This window comes from Eptatretus burgeri, chromosome 14 (assembly GCF_056783735.1).
Source record: "Eptatretus burgeri isolate ZD-2024b chromosome 14, Ebu_testis_v1, whole genome shotgun sequence".
Lineage (NCBI taxonomy): Eukaryota > Metazoa > Chordata > Myxini > Myxiniformes > Myxinidae > Eptatretus > Eptatretus burgeri.
Window position 1 is genome coordinate 30,063,105 of NC_140974.1, and position 16,459 is coordinate 30,079,563.

Sequence of the window (16,459 nt, forward strand, 5' to 3'; positions counted from 1 at the left end):
TCTCTCCAACCCCTTCCCCCTACTCCCCAACCTTCCCTCTCTGTTATGAGGACTAGCATGTATAAATCAGATTTGGAATGAGCCAACCGGTGGAATGCAAAGGTCGCTGCATGTACGAGCATGCATGCAGGCAGACCTTTGCCAGGAAGATGACGTGGGTTTTAAACACTCATGCCACAGGTCTTAAAGTATCCGTGTGTGCATGTGTGTGTACGTGTACGTGCAAGTTGCTGTTCTTGCTTGCTATCTCCACATGTGATGTGTGGGTTTTATGAGGTGAAACAGAGGTGTGTGTGTGTGTGTGTGTGTGTGTGTGTGTGTGTGTGTGTGTGTGTGTGTGTGTGTGTGTTGTTGATTGGTATCTACATATGCAGGTTTCAGAATGTGGAATGGAGTCCTCCCAGGGTGGGCTCAAAGTCTCCACCTGAGTTTCAGTAAGAGGTCATGATTCATGGACCAAGCTGTGAAGTTTTGTGTCGAGGGTTCTCTTCAGGATCGTCACTGAGCCCGGACAGCTTCCAACTGCAGTTAGTTTGTAGTAATATTCCCAGGGATGGTTTATAATATTTCGGTGAGGTTCATCGTCATCATTCCTGGAGCTCACACTATCACTGGTACAACTTTTTCTTGAGCTTCCAGGATCTTTTCACTTCAGTCTTGAGGTCTTGGTATTTTGTAATTTTCATTGTTTCTGCATTGTTTGTTGAAAATCACTGGTATTGGCACCTCAATTAGCAATGCCTTCTTCTCTTTTTTTTTTGTTTCAAAGTATGATATCTGGTCGCAATGCTTTGTTTTCGATGTTCACACTCGATGGGACCATGAGGTCGTACGTGAGCGGTACGTCGATGTTTTGAGTGATTGCTTTGGTTCATATTCCCACGAAGTCTCTCGAACTGGAATGTCAAAGTTTTTGCAGATGTGCCAGTGGATTACTTTACAAACTCCATTGTGTCATCTTGTGTACATTTGTTCTGACATGTTTTTGTGTGTTCGGTCATTAAGCATAATATATCATTCTCTTTCCTAACCCCACCTGCACCCCCCACCTTTCTATTTTTTTTTTCTCCTAACCCCCCCTCCCCCCTTCACTCTCACTCTATCTCCCTCTCTGTCTCTCACCTCCTCTGTGCACTCCTCCCTCCAGTGTATAGCAAAATTTGGTGAGGCGTCTCTCTCCTCCCCCCCTTCCTCACTCTTTTCCTCTACCTAGCTCCCTCTCCCCTCCTTTGTCCTCTCCCCTTCCCCCATCCTCTCCTCTCCCCTCTCTCCCTCCTCTCCCCTCTCTCCCTCCTCTCTATCCTCTCTCCCCTCCCACTCTCTCTTAATATCCCTGTTAGATAAGCGACGAGTTGTATCTGCCAGTCTGTGCGTGTATATGTATATATGTAAAAACTCGATCAACTCCGCTAATTTGAGCAAAAAAGCTAAAGCAGACCCGGTCTCGGGGCAACGTGTCGCCTGCTTCATCAGGCACAATAGAGGTGAAAAGTTGCGAACAGCTGCAAACCAAACCATTTCTACATCACATATACATAAACATATACATATACATATATACAATAGTGGGGTATGCTTACACAGCGAACGTTGCTTCCCTATTGTCTCAAGTCACACACCTGCATTTGATTTTTCTTCCCCCCCCCCCATTTATTTATATTTTCATTTATCGATGCTTTCCGATGGTTCTCTGATTTTTACTGGTTTATCGGCTTCGAAATCCATCGGGACACAGAATTACCATGCTTCCCCATTGTCTCTAGTCACTGAACTGCATTTTTTTCATTTATATTTTCATTCTTGGAGAATTTGTCCGATGATTCTGTGATTTTTTTTTTTTCCCGGTGTACCGGCTTTGATGTCCATCAGCACGCAAAATTTTACATTTCAAAATCACCTGGAATGTACTGATCTTTAATATCAGTCGGTGAGACAGTCACTGGTTAAAAAGAGCGACGTATAGCAGACGCACGTCCTGACTTATGATGAGCATCGCCACAAGTTATGTCTCACATGGTAAAACTTCATAATCCGCAAAGAACAACCATCCGTCTGCCACCCAGACAGTTGTTCCTGCTAAATGCAAACCATTCAACCAGAAGGCATGTGGTGCGATTGGCAGGTAAATCAAAATTGGTGGAGGACTTTAAGTCCATTGGAGTTTGGGGGAGTGCTCGTCACACTCCACATAATTATATATATATATATATATATGTTGCTCATGAGAAAACTTTATTATCCCCACACTTTTTGAAAATTTAAAGGGGAGATATTGTAACCTGCTCCATCCGCCCATCCATCCATCTGTCATGCTGTCTCCTAAACATTTGTGCAGAAATTCACCAAACTTAGTAGTTATAATCACCACACAGCAGGTTTGTACAAGAGCGGTACTATTTTTTCCATGCCCCTTGAGGTGAGGTCAAAAGGTCAAATCCTCAAAAATGCAATTACAGGCACATTGTAAACCATTTTTATGCAATCACCATTGGGGGCACTTGAAATATGTGACTAGTTTTTGTATTTGATCTTCACCCCTCCCCTTCCGGTGCATGCCCCAGTGGGTGGGGACTTTGGGTCACAGAGGTCAAAATGGAAAAAAAATATTTCATACTGGGTCACTCCTGGGTGAACTTTTTCCCATCTTTCAACCTTGCTTTAGGTGGAAGCATGGGGATTTGCGATGGCTCACCATTGACTTCGCTTAAGTTAAACATTATTATGGTCTTAGATTTTATACCTGATTCCTGTTTTATCGATCATAACTTTATTATATACTTGATGACCCGTGAACCCGTTGAGTTCCTGTTGTGACAGCGGTTGATGAAAAAAAAAAAAAAAACAGATAGCTCCACGGTAGATACCTGTGATCCAGTGAACTATATGCTGAGGGTGTTTGCATTGATAAAATTCTCCCGTGGAGTACTTTACTGAATTGGGAATTGCTTTTTAAAATAATTTTTGTCATTGCCCGATTTGAACGAAACTTGATAATGCACACCGCAGGCAAATGGTGAGTAAGGTGGGCCAAAATTTTTTGCATTATCATGTACCGTTTTGGCTGTATTTTGGGAACATACATACGTGTGTGTGTGTATGTATATATATATATATACACACACACACATTATATTGGTCAATGTAGAGAGTGTGTAGATGCCAATTCTTGGTACCAAGTAATGCTCTAGAAAAGTTCATATAAAAGGGTGCCCTGCATATAGAGGTTAAAACCTGTTAGTAGTTAGTTTTTTGTGTACCTTGAAAATGACAACACAAAATATAATGTGCATGTGTGTGATTAATTTATTTAAAATTTGGTTCCCCTTTATATGAACTTTTCTGGAGCATTACTTGGTTCCTCCTGAGAATACAAAGTTTGGACAGCATGCACATGAGATTTTTTTGAATGTGCCTTCTTTTCTGTTGTTTGACATTTTCTACAAGCTATGCAATGTCCCTTCTTTTCTGATGTTTGCCACATGGCACATACCATATAAAGGGGCCTTTTCTATGTCCCTGGCATTTTCTTCAAGAATAGTCTTGGATTTTAAACCTGATTCCTGTTTTGTTAACTAATAGCTTGTTAAACATTATTATAGTCTTCAATTTTAATCCTGATTCCTGTTTTGCTCATTAAAACTTCATGAAATATTATTAATATTATACGTTTTAATTCCAATCCCAGTTTTTTGATCAAGATTATATTTATTATTATTACAGTCTTAGGTTTTAAACTTTATTCCTGTGCACATTTACCATGAAGAACTTTCAAATGTTCTTACCATTTGTTCACCCTCGTTGACAAGCTAAGTGAAGTTGACACCATCATTGACTCTTATAACCCACAATGAGTAATATAAAACAAGTTGTGGGTTGTAATTGAGAATATTTTATTTTTCACGAGCAAAGGCATTGGTTGAGCTGTGTGATGGACCAACGATTGCAACTGATTTATTTGTTTCATTCTCTGACATGCAGTTTGACTGGTCTGGTCAATGGGTGCACGATGGTTCTACAAATACAGTGGGGTCCATGGACCTCGGCGGTGCGTCGACTCAGCTCGTATTTGTATCTGACACCAACAGCTTAAAAAACTCCAGTGACTTTGTGTCCTTCCACCTCTATGGGCAGAACTACAATGTGTATACACACAGCTACCAGTGCTATGGACTCGATGAGTCATTGAGGATGCATTTGGCATCTCTCTGGAAGGTTTGTCTGATTATTGATCTGGTTCGACCTCTAATGAACATGTTTTGGGAAACACACTGAGGGTTTTTTTAAAATATGCACAATCAAGGTTCGTCAAAGAGCTGGCATACGTAACAGACAAAAACAGGATGCAAAACATGCATGCATGCATGCATGGAGAAGGAAACTCCAAGAAGGAAAAACTAGAACATTATGAGGGATTTGGGTGGGGTTAAGGAGTGTAAAAAGATCATGTTTTTCGATTGGGAACAATTTGAGATGGTGGTGAGCTGCTGTCTTAAAGACATGGAGGGAAGAATGGGATTGAAGAGGATGTGGGAGTTGATTCCACAGGTGGTTAAAAAAGAGGAACAAAAATTAGTGGAGGTGAGCAGTGATCCTGGATAAAGCTAGTTTTACCAGAAAAGGGTTGATGGTGGACTCTGAGCCCTGCAGAAACCTGGGGGAAACAAAGCACGCAAAGAGCAGAGGGTGCATGACCAGAAAGGAGGTCGGAGAAGACAGAGAGGACACCGACCTGTTTGCGATGGCAAAGTGATAAACCCATAGACTCAGCTTCAGTGCGGGAGATTCAAATGATCTTGAAGACATTGGTTTCCATGGCATCAAGCTAAGCAAGATGTGAGGCAGAGGAGCCAACCCAGAGGAGAGAGCAGTACTCAATCAAGCTGTGGAGGAAGGCTTGTAAGTGGATACGAGTTCAGGTGTGCCAAAGCAGGACTTTGTACAACAGAGGGTGCCCAGTTGGTGGCTGGCTTTCGAGGCCAATGTTGAAATTTGGTTTGCTCAAGAAAGATCATGGCTGATATTGAGACCCAGGAGTTTGAATGACTGAACCTCCTCAAGAGGATTGTCAATAAAGTAGATTGGGAAGGGGGGGTGGTGGTCGCCAGACTGTCGTTTCGGAGAGAGATAGTGAGTGTGTGAGATTTGTCTGGATTGAAAGACATATTCCAAGTGTTTGACCAGCTTGTGATTTTTTTTTTTTCAAGGTCTCGAGAGAGGGATGAGGCTGCAGCCTGCTTGTCTGAAGGATGAGGGATGTTACAGCAGAGGGTGGAGTCATCAGCAAATCGATAAAGATAATTTTCCAGAGAGTCAAAGAGATTATTGATGAAGATCAGTAATAAGACTGGGCGCAGAACACTGCCTTGGGGCACTCCACCCTTGACGGAAAGGAGACAAAAGGATTCCGTTGAGTGCCACATGTTGGCGACGAGAGTGGAGGAAGTCAGAAAACCACGTGTGGAGTTGGGCTTGGATGCCATATGTGGACAGCTTGGAGAGCAAGTTGTCAGGGATGTTAGGGCATTATAGGGACTGTTTGGTTCAGATTCTTCCAAAAGCACCAAATTTAGCCCATATGTCACCCATGCCATACTTTTTCAATTTTAGATGGGCGCCAAGACTAGCGCCCCCAGGGGCCGCCATATTGGCGAAATCCAATTATGACCGCCATCGGGTTAGAGGTCAATCGTAGTTAAAAAACCAAAAGGCTAGAATCGTGAATAATACCACTTTTTAGGGGTTTTCGGGGTTGGGGAATCTGATTCTGATTTTATTTCAATGACTTGAGATCAAGGTCACCCGAAAGGTCATTTTGGGGTCAAACCCAGTGTTTTTGGGGTGTCATTTCAAAAATGGCCTACTTATGGCCTCTATGGCCTACCTGGGTTATCAATCAAAAGAACCCGTTAATCATTTAGAAAATAAGACTTGAATGTTTTAAATTTTGAATGTTTTTAATTTTGACTCGTAATGTCATAAACTTTTTGTTTCATTTTAAAGATAATACCAAGTCTGTGAGCGTCCACATGTCCAGCAGCAGTGGTGGTGCATGATGCCATTCGGAGCTGTGACGTCTACCCTATCTCACGAGACTATCCTATCCCTGTTCTTGTGTGTTCAGGAGTGGATCCGGAACCTGCGACTCAGCCTGCTATCGTGTCGCCGTGATGACGAGACGAAAATTCATCGCAACGACGAGACTACATAATATGAGTGTCGAACTATGTCCTCTACCAAAATTATGAATTGGGGACTGTTCTCTTTGTCAATCGGACAAAACTGGAAAAGCCTTGCAAACTCCTAAGGAGGAGGGACTTGTATCACTTGAGAGAGATCTCAAAGACTTCAATGCTATCAATGCCAATAATCTTCCTTCTGGTATCAATGTCACAATTAGTCAGTTGAATGATGGCTCAGGTATTACAGCAACTCTTAAATCACATAAGGCTAGGTATCACAAAACTTGCAGGAGTTATTGAAGGAGTTCTCATGTCAAACGGGCGAGAGAGGAGCTCGACAAAGAAGCCGGCTCTCAGAATAGTCCCCAAAAAATCAGGTCATCTGGGGAATTTCAGCCTCCAGCCAATGTCAAGTGTTGTGTAATCTGTGAGGGGGAGGACCAGGCCAACCTCCACAAGGTAGTAACCGATGTCGTAGATGCCAATCTAAAGAGTTGGGTGAAGACAAACAAAAACTTTAATTTACTTGGCAGACTGGTTGCCGTAGCATCTGATGCACATGCGGCTGATGCCTATTATCACCATCAGTGTTATGTATGTATGTGAGACTCCGCTCGCACTGCCAAGCGACGAGACTCGTTGGGTCCCGCACCTCTGCCCTTCGATCCCATCATCTGCGCTCAAATTATAGCCCTGATAGAACATTCCGACACCACCGTATTTAAGCTCTTAGAGCTACGCGAGATGTATCAAAAACTTGAGTGATCAAGGTCGCCTATGCTGAGACAAAAAAAAGAGCCACACTCAACTCGATACAAGGATCACCTTCTCGACCTCCTACCTGAATGGGCTGAATTTTCCAAGGGGAATGAAGGCAGGAAGGATATTTACATATCTCACAAACTGAAGGTCATTGATGAGCTGGCCAAGACATATAGGTCTCGTATTGGTCAAGAGAACGCACTTACGTTCATGCGGGCTGCGGTGATGATGCACAAGTTTTGTCTACAAAGTCAGTAGCCTTTCGACGGCTCCTCCCCCCTTAACTGCCTCATGGCTCCAGTCAATGAGGAGATGAGTTTCTTTAACATAGTTCTCCGGGGCCTGTCAGCTCTTCGTGGACATGAGAAGATCGGTGGTGACGCCAATCTGGATGCGCGGGAGAAGATCGCATGCAACATCTCACAATTGCTCATCTACAATACTAGCAAGAGTATGCACCATGCAGTCAAGACGTCTGCAGTATGGCACAACAAGGAGCGAGAAACCCCCTTCCACCTGTATCATGGCCTCAAGCTGCACAGACACGCACGGGACAAAAAACAGATTGGGATTGACCAAGAACAGGGTATCTCGGTATCATACAATTGCGTCATGGAAGTGAAGCGAGATGTTGCGCGTACGGTGTGTGCTCGCCATTCTCAGGATGGGGTGGTGGTACCCACCAACAGCCGTCTCAAGGTCTTCACCACCCACGATGTGGATAATATCGATAGTAAAGCTCAGGGCAACTTCTCACTGGAGAAGTTCCACGGATATGTCCTGAGCATACATAGCGGCGTCTTGTCAGCAGATGTTTTTCCCGAAGTATTTTAATAAAAATTGTTCCTGAATAATTTTTGTTTAATTTTTAGTAGTACCACTTTTGATATTTGACCTTCGAACCCAAAATTGGGAGACCATGACCTGAAATCATCAAAATTAGATCAGAATCAGATTCCCTGACTCTGAAAACCCCTAAAAAGTGGCATTATTCATGATTCTAGCCCTTTTGATTTTTTTTTAAACTACGATTGACCTCTAACCCGGATGGCAGCCATAATTGGATTTCGCCAATATGGCGGCCCGGGGGGGGGGGGGGCGCCCGTCCAAAATCGAAAAAGTATGGTATGGGCAACATATGGGCCAAATTTGGTGCTTTTGGAAGAACCTGAACCAAAAAATCCCTAACATCCTTGACTAAAGGCAGGATGCTGAACTGTATCAAAGCAAGAGATATGTCCTGAGAGATGGCCTTGAACTCATGTCTGACGTTGAGGACCGCCATCCGTTGTTAGGCGAGTCAAAGCAGCATGTCCAAGGTGGAGTGACCTGATCTGAAACCAAATTGGGCATCTAAAATGAGGTTGTTTTTATTTTTATTCTTGTGGAAATCACCCCAAACAAGGCATAAAGCCATTCTCGGTAATGGACTAAGGGAAGGTTAGATAAAGATAAGGATAAAGCAAAACAAAAGAAAAGAAAAAGAAAACAACAAAAACGTTCAAGAGACATGAAGCAGCAGAAGCCATGTGAAATGCAATGCAACCCTAAGGATGCAAGAAGCAGGAGCCAACACCCCCCACCCCCTTCCCAAAGCTGAGCAAGATCGCAGGACAAAGGGAAGCATGCCACAGGCAGTGAACCCCAAAGCGACACAGCATGAGGGACAAAACCAGCCGCACAGCCCCCCCCACCCCCACCCTGTACCCCGGACCAGCCACAGTGCATGGGCTTACATAGACTGCAAACGGAGTCCCACGTCCAAACACCCACACCACAAGATGCACCAAATCAGAAAGTCCAGCAGAACACCCGCCACAAAAACATGTGCAGAACAGACCAAGAGTGGCAACTGACCCACAGTGAGAGGGCGGCCGAAGAGCCGAACACATTTTTGGGAAAAATTTGTCATCACCAAGTTCAGAAGGGAGGATTTGCAATTTGGAGAAATCTGGGTAGGAAAGTTCACAGACTGAGTCAGTCCCATGGAGTCACAGAAGCTCTTTGCCGAAGTGCCATGGCTGGTGAGAGATGTGCCAACACCCAGCCAAGTTGCATGGTGACAATTGAAATCGCTACATATGAGAGAGAGATAGAGAGATAGAGAGATAGAGAGATAGAGAGATAGAGAGATAGAGAGATAGAGATATATATATATATATATATATATATATATATATATATATATATATATGTATATATATATATATATATAGATGGGATAAGTGGTTAAAAGTTTCTCCATGTTATATAAGAGAGATGTAGATGGAGTTGTTAATGTTAGGAGGGTGGTACAACACACAGATGAACAATAGATTAAAGCAGAGTGGAAGTAGCAGCCAGAGGTACAACTGGTGGTTGTGAGGTGTAAGGTCAGTACAGGGGCAATGTAAAATTCAGTTATTGATGTAAAGTGCAAGTCCACCAGCAAGAGCATGCCAGGGCATGGTTCAAGCTTATCAAATTGGAGGAGAACATAACTAAGGAGTCGGGAGCGTCCTGTCGGAGGAAGGATTCTGTTTTACAGATGATGTCTGGTTTATCGGCATCGGCCTGGATTGAGAGATCTGTCATGTTGGAGCGGAGACCTCGGATTTTTTTAAGTCCACACAGTTAGAGATGTGTGGGAGGAGCCATTGGGATGGTGCAGGATGGGGTGGGGGAGGCTTTGCAGAGCAAATGTGAAGATTTGGGGAGAGAGTGGGGTGCGGGGGAAAGGTTTGAGTGTGCAGAAATTGGAAAGAAATGTGCAGCATTTGTGAAGGAGAAACAAGGGTTGACATGCATTCTTAAAATGATTTCTTTTAAAGAATAAGCGTTTATACTTAATGGAGATTTCATTTGGAGAGAAGAGTAGGGAGGGGAATGTAGAACCAGTAGCTTATATAAATTCAATAGAAATGAGAATCATTACTGGGTGATATGAAATACTTTTTATTTTTGGTTGTTTGGTTGTTCTGGCTTTTTTTTTTTTAAAGGAGGAGAGGAAAGAGGATAGGGTAAAGTTGAGGAAATGGAAGCGGAGTACCCGGGAAATACACCCAGGACTGATTTGCTATGGGAAACTTTCTATCCGAGTAAGGCCTTGACTATACCAAACAAAGAGCACAAAACAAACGAATTAACATGAAATATTACAATGGGAAGAACCAGCAACAAATTGACGAATGACACACAACACAGGACGAATCCGGTTTGGAAAACCCAGCTTTAGCGAGGTGGAAAGGAGCAGATTTCACCCTCCACATGTAAAATCCCCAAACCAGAAGTGATTAGTTGTATCATTTGATTATCGTTATATAATATTGAGAAATGCTGAGTTATAAGTGGTGACAATTTGTCAGCAATGTTAGTGATGTGGATTTAGACATGTTGGAAATAATTGAAGGGAAATGAAAGTATAGATGAAGTATTTGCTTGATTTGGTTTCTTTTTCTCTTCCTAGGGAGCTGCCTCGGAAGTACAAAACCCTTGTTTCCTTAATGGTGACCGAAGAACTATATCGAGCGATTTAATATTTAATTCTCCTTGCACCTCATTCAATGGCACAGGATTCATGCCAGAAGTTGGTGAGACGAAAGTCTTCGTCGGATCGGGAGACTCTGTGAAGTGTCGACATTCCATTGAGGCAATATTCAACTTCTCAAGCTGTGGATTGAAAGCAAACTGCTCTTTCAATGGTGTTTTCCAGCCAAATCCTCAGGGTCATTTTCGGGTAATGATATTGGAGGGCACATTGAACTTGGTCTAATTTAGATGATGTTTGACAAATGCTCACTTTACTGTAGTTTTCTGCATGTGTGGTTATATAAAGGGAATTATTTTTCCCCCATTTTGGTAGTGAAGCTTTTTTCCCCACAATCACTGATCAAGCAACCACAGAGCTGTGCCATCAGAAATTATTTTACCAATTAAAAACAGACAACATAAGACATCTTTGAATTTGGTGATGTAAAGGATTACCAGATTAAATGTTTTCCTGATTTCCTGATTTTCCCACCCTCCCCACTCTTTATCAGAGTTGAAAGTGCTGTAAGGCCGGTTGAGCTCGATCCTATAGATCTTTGGAATGCACATTACTTGGCAGGAGGGTGCATTTCAGGCCCTGTTAACGTGTAGGTAAAAACGGAGAGAGAAAAACCTACCTGATCTACACTCGCCTTCATCACCAAGACTATTTCTTCATTCAAATTCCACCTGATGTTTTTTTGTTTTCTCTTGTCTTAAGATTGAATCTCTGCTGGATAAGCATTTTTAATTTTGATTCTGGTTTTCATTGCACATAGATGTGTGGTGTTCTGCTCCAAGAGATTTCCAAGATCAAGGGCAAATTTTCAGATTACTGTATTGCATATAAAATTTATTTATTTATTTTTGTATACAAAGTCTCAGCTTGCGCAAGATTGAGGTGACTGAGTATGGAACGTAATGTACTGACATTGGACAGAGAGACAACATGTGTATGCAATATGGGAAGGCCTGAACAGGGATGAGGAGAGGGAACAGGATAATTGTGTATATATATATATATATATATTTTTTCAAGGATGACCCGAGTGGTGGCAGTGTCCTGCCAATTTAAAGTTGCAAGAAGAGTGGTATTGAACAGACTGAAGTAGAAGGTTTTACAAGTGGGAGAATAGAGGAACAAAGATGTTTAAGGTCAGCAGTGAGTCTGTATTTTGGAAGTTTCCTTTAAAAAAAAAAAGTATAATCTATTATGGAAAACATATTTTTAAAACGTTTCCCTACGAGCTTAAAGTCCCTCAGGCTTCGCATTTGTATGCAGTGAACAGCCTCTGAGTTGTACTACCAAAGGCTGTTTTAATAGCCAAATAAGTTCCATAAAGCAAAAGCACCAATAGTGACCCTCCAGGTATCATGAGGCCAACTGACCTCTTTGTTTCACTCTTGTTAAGGCATCATTAGGATCGGTATAAACCTGAAAGCACTGCAAGGCCAAAAGCTTGCTCCATGACATTGAATAATTCAAAATGCAGACAAGGTCCCTTCCTAATTTGTAGGAAACATATTCAAACACTATTGATTGTGTCATTAAAGTGCAGTAGTTTCTATTTTATCCTCTCAAATCCCTTCCAACTGAAAGGCCAAATGATGTTGTTTTGTTGTTGATGGTGCAGTGTCATGTACTTTGCTCGAATGGCTGATGTCAGGTCTGGTGAACATTGTGGAGCTCTTTCTTGTTTCATACAGGCATTCTCAGGATATTATTACAAGATGAAGAATCTGAACTTGACTGATGAGTTTGGGTCATCAAGTTTGCATGATTTCAACGCAACACTGAGTTCGTTCTGCAGTTTGCCTTGGGTTCAGGTTTGTAGCATCTTTTCACAATCTGTCAAAAGTTGCTCAAAGTGGATCAAATGTAATATTTGGTGAATGTTCTGAATTCTCTAAAGTGATAAGTTCTGGTAATACAACCTCAAAGGAAGATGTGCATCAAGCTTCCTAAATTGCGATAACTATTTGCCTCCTCTACCAATCTTTCTCGTTTTATAAACTTTACCTTTACCTGAAAAATTAAAATGTTAATTTTTATTTTTAAAAAACATTTGGTACAAGACGGTACTTGGTAAGCTATCATTATGACATTAATTTTATCTGTGGTTGGGGAGGGGGTCGAGGTGGGATCCAACCTCAGCTTCCCATTAAAATGATTTAGTCAGACCAAGTTGAAGTATAATTGGTTCCTTGTGTGATTGGCATTAAATCTTGAAAACTACCAGTGCTTCAGATATATATACCTTTGAAGTTGCAATTACATCACTATGATGACTCATGATGATTTGTATCATTTTAAAAGTATTTTTGTGAGGTTGTGTTTGTTCTACAACAGTTATAGTTGTCTGTGAATCCAGTTGGACAAATATCATGAAGACAGACAGGAGTTCCCCCAAAATAAATGGGGTTTGTCAAGATTTTACCGTAAATAGTTGGTCCTTTGGTCCATTGGACCAAATTTTCATTGGTCTTCACGGCCTTGTAGCGAGCATACCTGCCTGCTGCCTGTGGTTGAGCGTTATCTTGCCTTTCACCAATCCCAGATGTCCTTGGGCCAGGGTGGGGATTATACGTTCGTTATTATTATCACCAATTTGTCCTACTTTTATTATTGTTGTTAATATTATTAATGTTAATTAATAGATGCTTTGTTGCAATGTTAGCATTATTTTGTTATTTATTTTGTAATTTGAATGCCATGCCGTGGGACCTATTCAGCTGCCCTGTACACTTTAACATGGCATTCGTTTAAAACATGGGAATTCTGACAATTTTTTTTTGGTAATTAACCTAATCACCTCAGGAGATCATGACGATAATTTTGGTACATCACATTCCACATCAGAATGCTCCAGGAGAACTCCACAAAAACATGCCACACACACACACACACACACACACCACACACACACACACACACACACACACACACACACACACACACACACACACACACACACACACACACACCACACACACCTCATCCGGCTATTTATAGTAGATTGGAGTGAAGCAAAAAACAAAAGTACATTATGAACCACACTTTGGAGGTTGGTGGATGAAAATGGGAGGGTGGGAAGGAATCCTTACTATAATTCACTGACGTGTGTGTGTGTGTGTGTGTGTGTGTGTGTGTGTGTGTGTGTGTGTGTGTGTGTGTGTGTGTGTGTGTGTGTGTGTGTGTGTGTGTGTGTGTGTGTGTGCGCGCGCGCGCGTGTGCGTGTTTGTCTTGCTACTCCTTCAGTTCTGGGCAGAATGCGCACATCCATACTTGCTACATTGGATCAGCATGACACCAAATATTGTATAGCGCCACCTCCAGGTGGGGAAGGGTATTACAAGTCTCCACCATTTGCAGTTCAGTCGTCCTGTCCCCACGTTTTCCAGTGCAGTGAGGTGTTTTGAATTACAAGCATTTGGTATGGTTTTGCTTCATGCACGTAACCTGTGTTATTAATTAATTTGATGTATACAGAGATGTCAGTTGCCTATACACCGCCCAAATAAAGTTTTGTGTCAGAAGAACATGTTGTGTGCTTGGAACAAGATCGCCCCACGGGCAGGTATTCTGCTTGTTGTACGAAAAGAAAATGTCCATGAACATGTAACACAATCGGCATGTGAACATGTGCCTCCTTAAGATTAAATAGTTTCCCATGCAACAGTTCAGGTGTCCAAGTAATCCTCTCAGCTGCATTTATACAAGAGGAAACATCCCGTGGGAGGAGGTATAAATAGAGGAAAATGAGTAAAGGTGAAGGGGAACGAATGTAACCTACCAAGTTGAGACAAGGGGTTCAAAATGGTGCCTTTGCATACGTATTATGTAAACTGTGAAAGCTCATTGCTCTGAAGTGGAGTAAAAACGTCACAAATCAGAGGAAGTTATTCCGTGTATGTTTGCAGGTGGACCCTGACATGAAGGACTTGTGCTTCTCTGGCAATTATATTTACACCCTCCTCATCAGAGGATACAAGTTTGATGAAAAGAGTTGGAGGAGCATTACATTTTTAAACAAGGTAAATGTCCTCAAAATGTCAACTTCATCGTGTGTGTGTGTGTGTGTGTGTGTGTGTGTGTGTGTGTGTGTGTGTGTGTGTGTGTCATAGTCCCTTCTGTCACGCAAATATGGCCACATAAGAAAGGTGTTTTAACATTATAAAACATAGAATCATGTTTGTAGTTGCTGCCACATTGTAGTTGGACGAAAAATTCATGTTTCGCTGCACTGTATAGTCTGAGGTATCGAATGAATTAATTAATTTTCCGGTTTGGATTATACAGCAGAAGCTTAATACAAAGACAAAACTACCTCGAGTGGGCCATGTGGGTAGAGAATATATTATTTTGGAAGTTTGGAGTTAATCCCCCCCCTTTTCCTTGTTAAAATCTGGGTTTCCCGTGCACCTCATGTTGTCCCCTGTCCTGATACCCATGATCTTTTCACCCCCGTTAACCCTAGCTATCCCAGCCCTCTAACTACAAGTGATTTGGTTTTCTCTTCTCTCCCTCTTCCTTCATTCCCATGGTTATTATGGCCACCTGTCAGTGTCGGTCCCCTTCCTATTTTCCCTTCAACTGTTCCATGAGACTTGTATGAAAATGTTTATACCTGACCTCCAAATCACCTTTACCTGGCAGGTGGGCTCCACCGAGCTCGGATGGTCTCTGGGCTACATGCTCAATCTGACCAACATGCTTCCTGCGGAGTCTCCGAGCTCGGCATCCCTTACCACCACACTCATTATGCTCGTCACCCTGTTGTTGGTGTGTGCGGCTATCCTCGCTGCATCTTTGACGCTTCTCTCAAGATCTCCACAATATGAACGTGTGTGACCAAAACCGCTCATGCTGATCGAGTGTCTGTGCCTGATTTATTTTGTACTTTTGAAATCTATCAACGTGGATCTTGAGCACCATTTTGTTCCATCGTTGTTCCTTCCTTTGCATATTTTGATGTCCAATTTTTATGAAAATAAAGATTTTCTCTATTCTTCTTTGTTATGCTCCAAACTCTTCACTTCACTTTGGTCCTGGGAAATAACCCTCATTCCCTTATAGTTAACCCTTTCTCTTCTTCATCTTTCATTCACGTCAGTGACAATCCAAGCCTGGTGTTGGTTTCGTGGTTCGGGTGGCAGCTTGGGATCCGAGGGTCCTGAGTTCAAGCCCCGTTGGCCGCTGAATTAAAAAAAAAAAATACACCAGGAGGTTGACTCAGCCTGTCATCCTTCCGAGGTCCGCGAATGAGTACCAGTGTTCTGGTAAGGGGGACACTGCATCAGCGGCATAACCGCGTCCCAACCAATGATGCAACCAGCAGCCACAGGCTGCACTCGATAGAGAGTTGATCCACTCCCCCCACCCCCCTCATCTCCAACTGACATCAACGATATTCCCCCTACCTTACCCCCTACATACCCCCTCCACATAACTGCACCATATGCCCCCGACCCTATTCCCAAGGTGCCACCCCATTTAAAATCGTGCAATGACTTTAACCTGCCCGTTTTGATTTTCTCCCATTAGTGGTGGGGGGGTGCAGGGGGACACACTCACACTCACACTCACACTCACACACTCCATCTTTAAGAAAAGCGTTTGTTTCGTTTCGTAAACGTTTATTGTAAGTTGATTTTAATTTGAAGCTCGAGAGTAAGGCTCATAAGTAAACATTAACCCTTTCACTCCTGGTGTGAATCGATTCGTTTGTTTGTCTGTAAAGGGGGGGGGGAGGGGGGGAGTGAAATAAAATTAAATGGAGAAACAAAATCCAACCCCCAGGTCCCTCCCCTCCTTCACGACACCCTCGGGCACCTCTTCCTCGTCTCGCAGACGACCCCACCCCCTCGTCTAAGTCTCATTGAGCCGAAGTCCTGCGGCACAAAGCGATCAGCGATCTCATCCCGGACTCGCCGGAACCTCAGAGGTTCACCTTGGGATAAGGTCCGGCTCGGGACACGAGACATGGACACGTGTCGCATGGAGATGGTCT

At 42.7% G+C, this 16,459-nt stretch overlaps 2 protein-coding genes across 5 annotated transcripts in view; both read left to right on the top strand.

Annotated features, from left to right (window-relative positions):
• Positions 1-15,457, top strand: part of LOC147012883 (ectonucleoside triphosphate diphosphohydrolase 1-like) — a 41,364-nt gene extending 25,907 nt beyond the window's left edge. Inside the window, exons 6-10 of the mRNA XM_085854207.1 lie at positions 3,979-4,212; positions 10,387-10,656; positions 12,156-12,275; positions 14,370-14,483; positions 15,106-15,457. Coding sequence (XP_085710333.1) covers positions 3,979-4,212; positions 10,387-10,656; positions 12,156-12,275; positions 14,370-14,483; positions 15,106-15,300 — 933 coding nt within the window. The 3' untranslated portion in view covers positions 15,301-15,457. The remainder of the gene's footprint in view (positions 1-3,978; positions 4,213-10,386; positions 10,657-12,155; positions 12,276-14,369; positions 14,484-15,105) is intronic.
• Positions 15,458-16,190: 733 nt separating this feature from the next.
• PROSER1 (proline and serine rich 1) overlaps positions 16,191-16,459 on the top strand; it is a 101,816-nt gene continuing 101,547 nt past the window's right edge. Inside the window, exon 1 of one of the 4 annotated variants that reach the window (XM_085854204.1) lies at positions 16,191-16,459. This exon is cut by the window's right edge and continues 17 nt beyond it. In XM_085854204.1, coding sequence (XP_085710330.1) covers positions 16,432-16,459 — 28 coding nt within the window. In that variant the 5' untranslated portion in view covers positions 16,191-16,431. The other 3 variants (XM_085854205.1, XM_085854202.1, XM_085854203.1) reach the window with 3 other exon arrangements.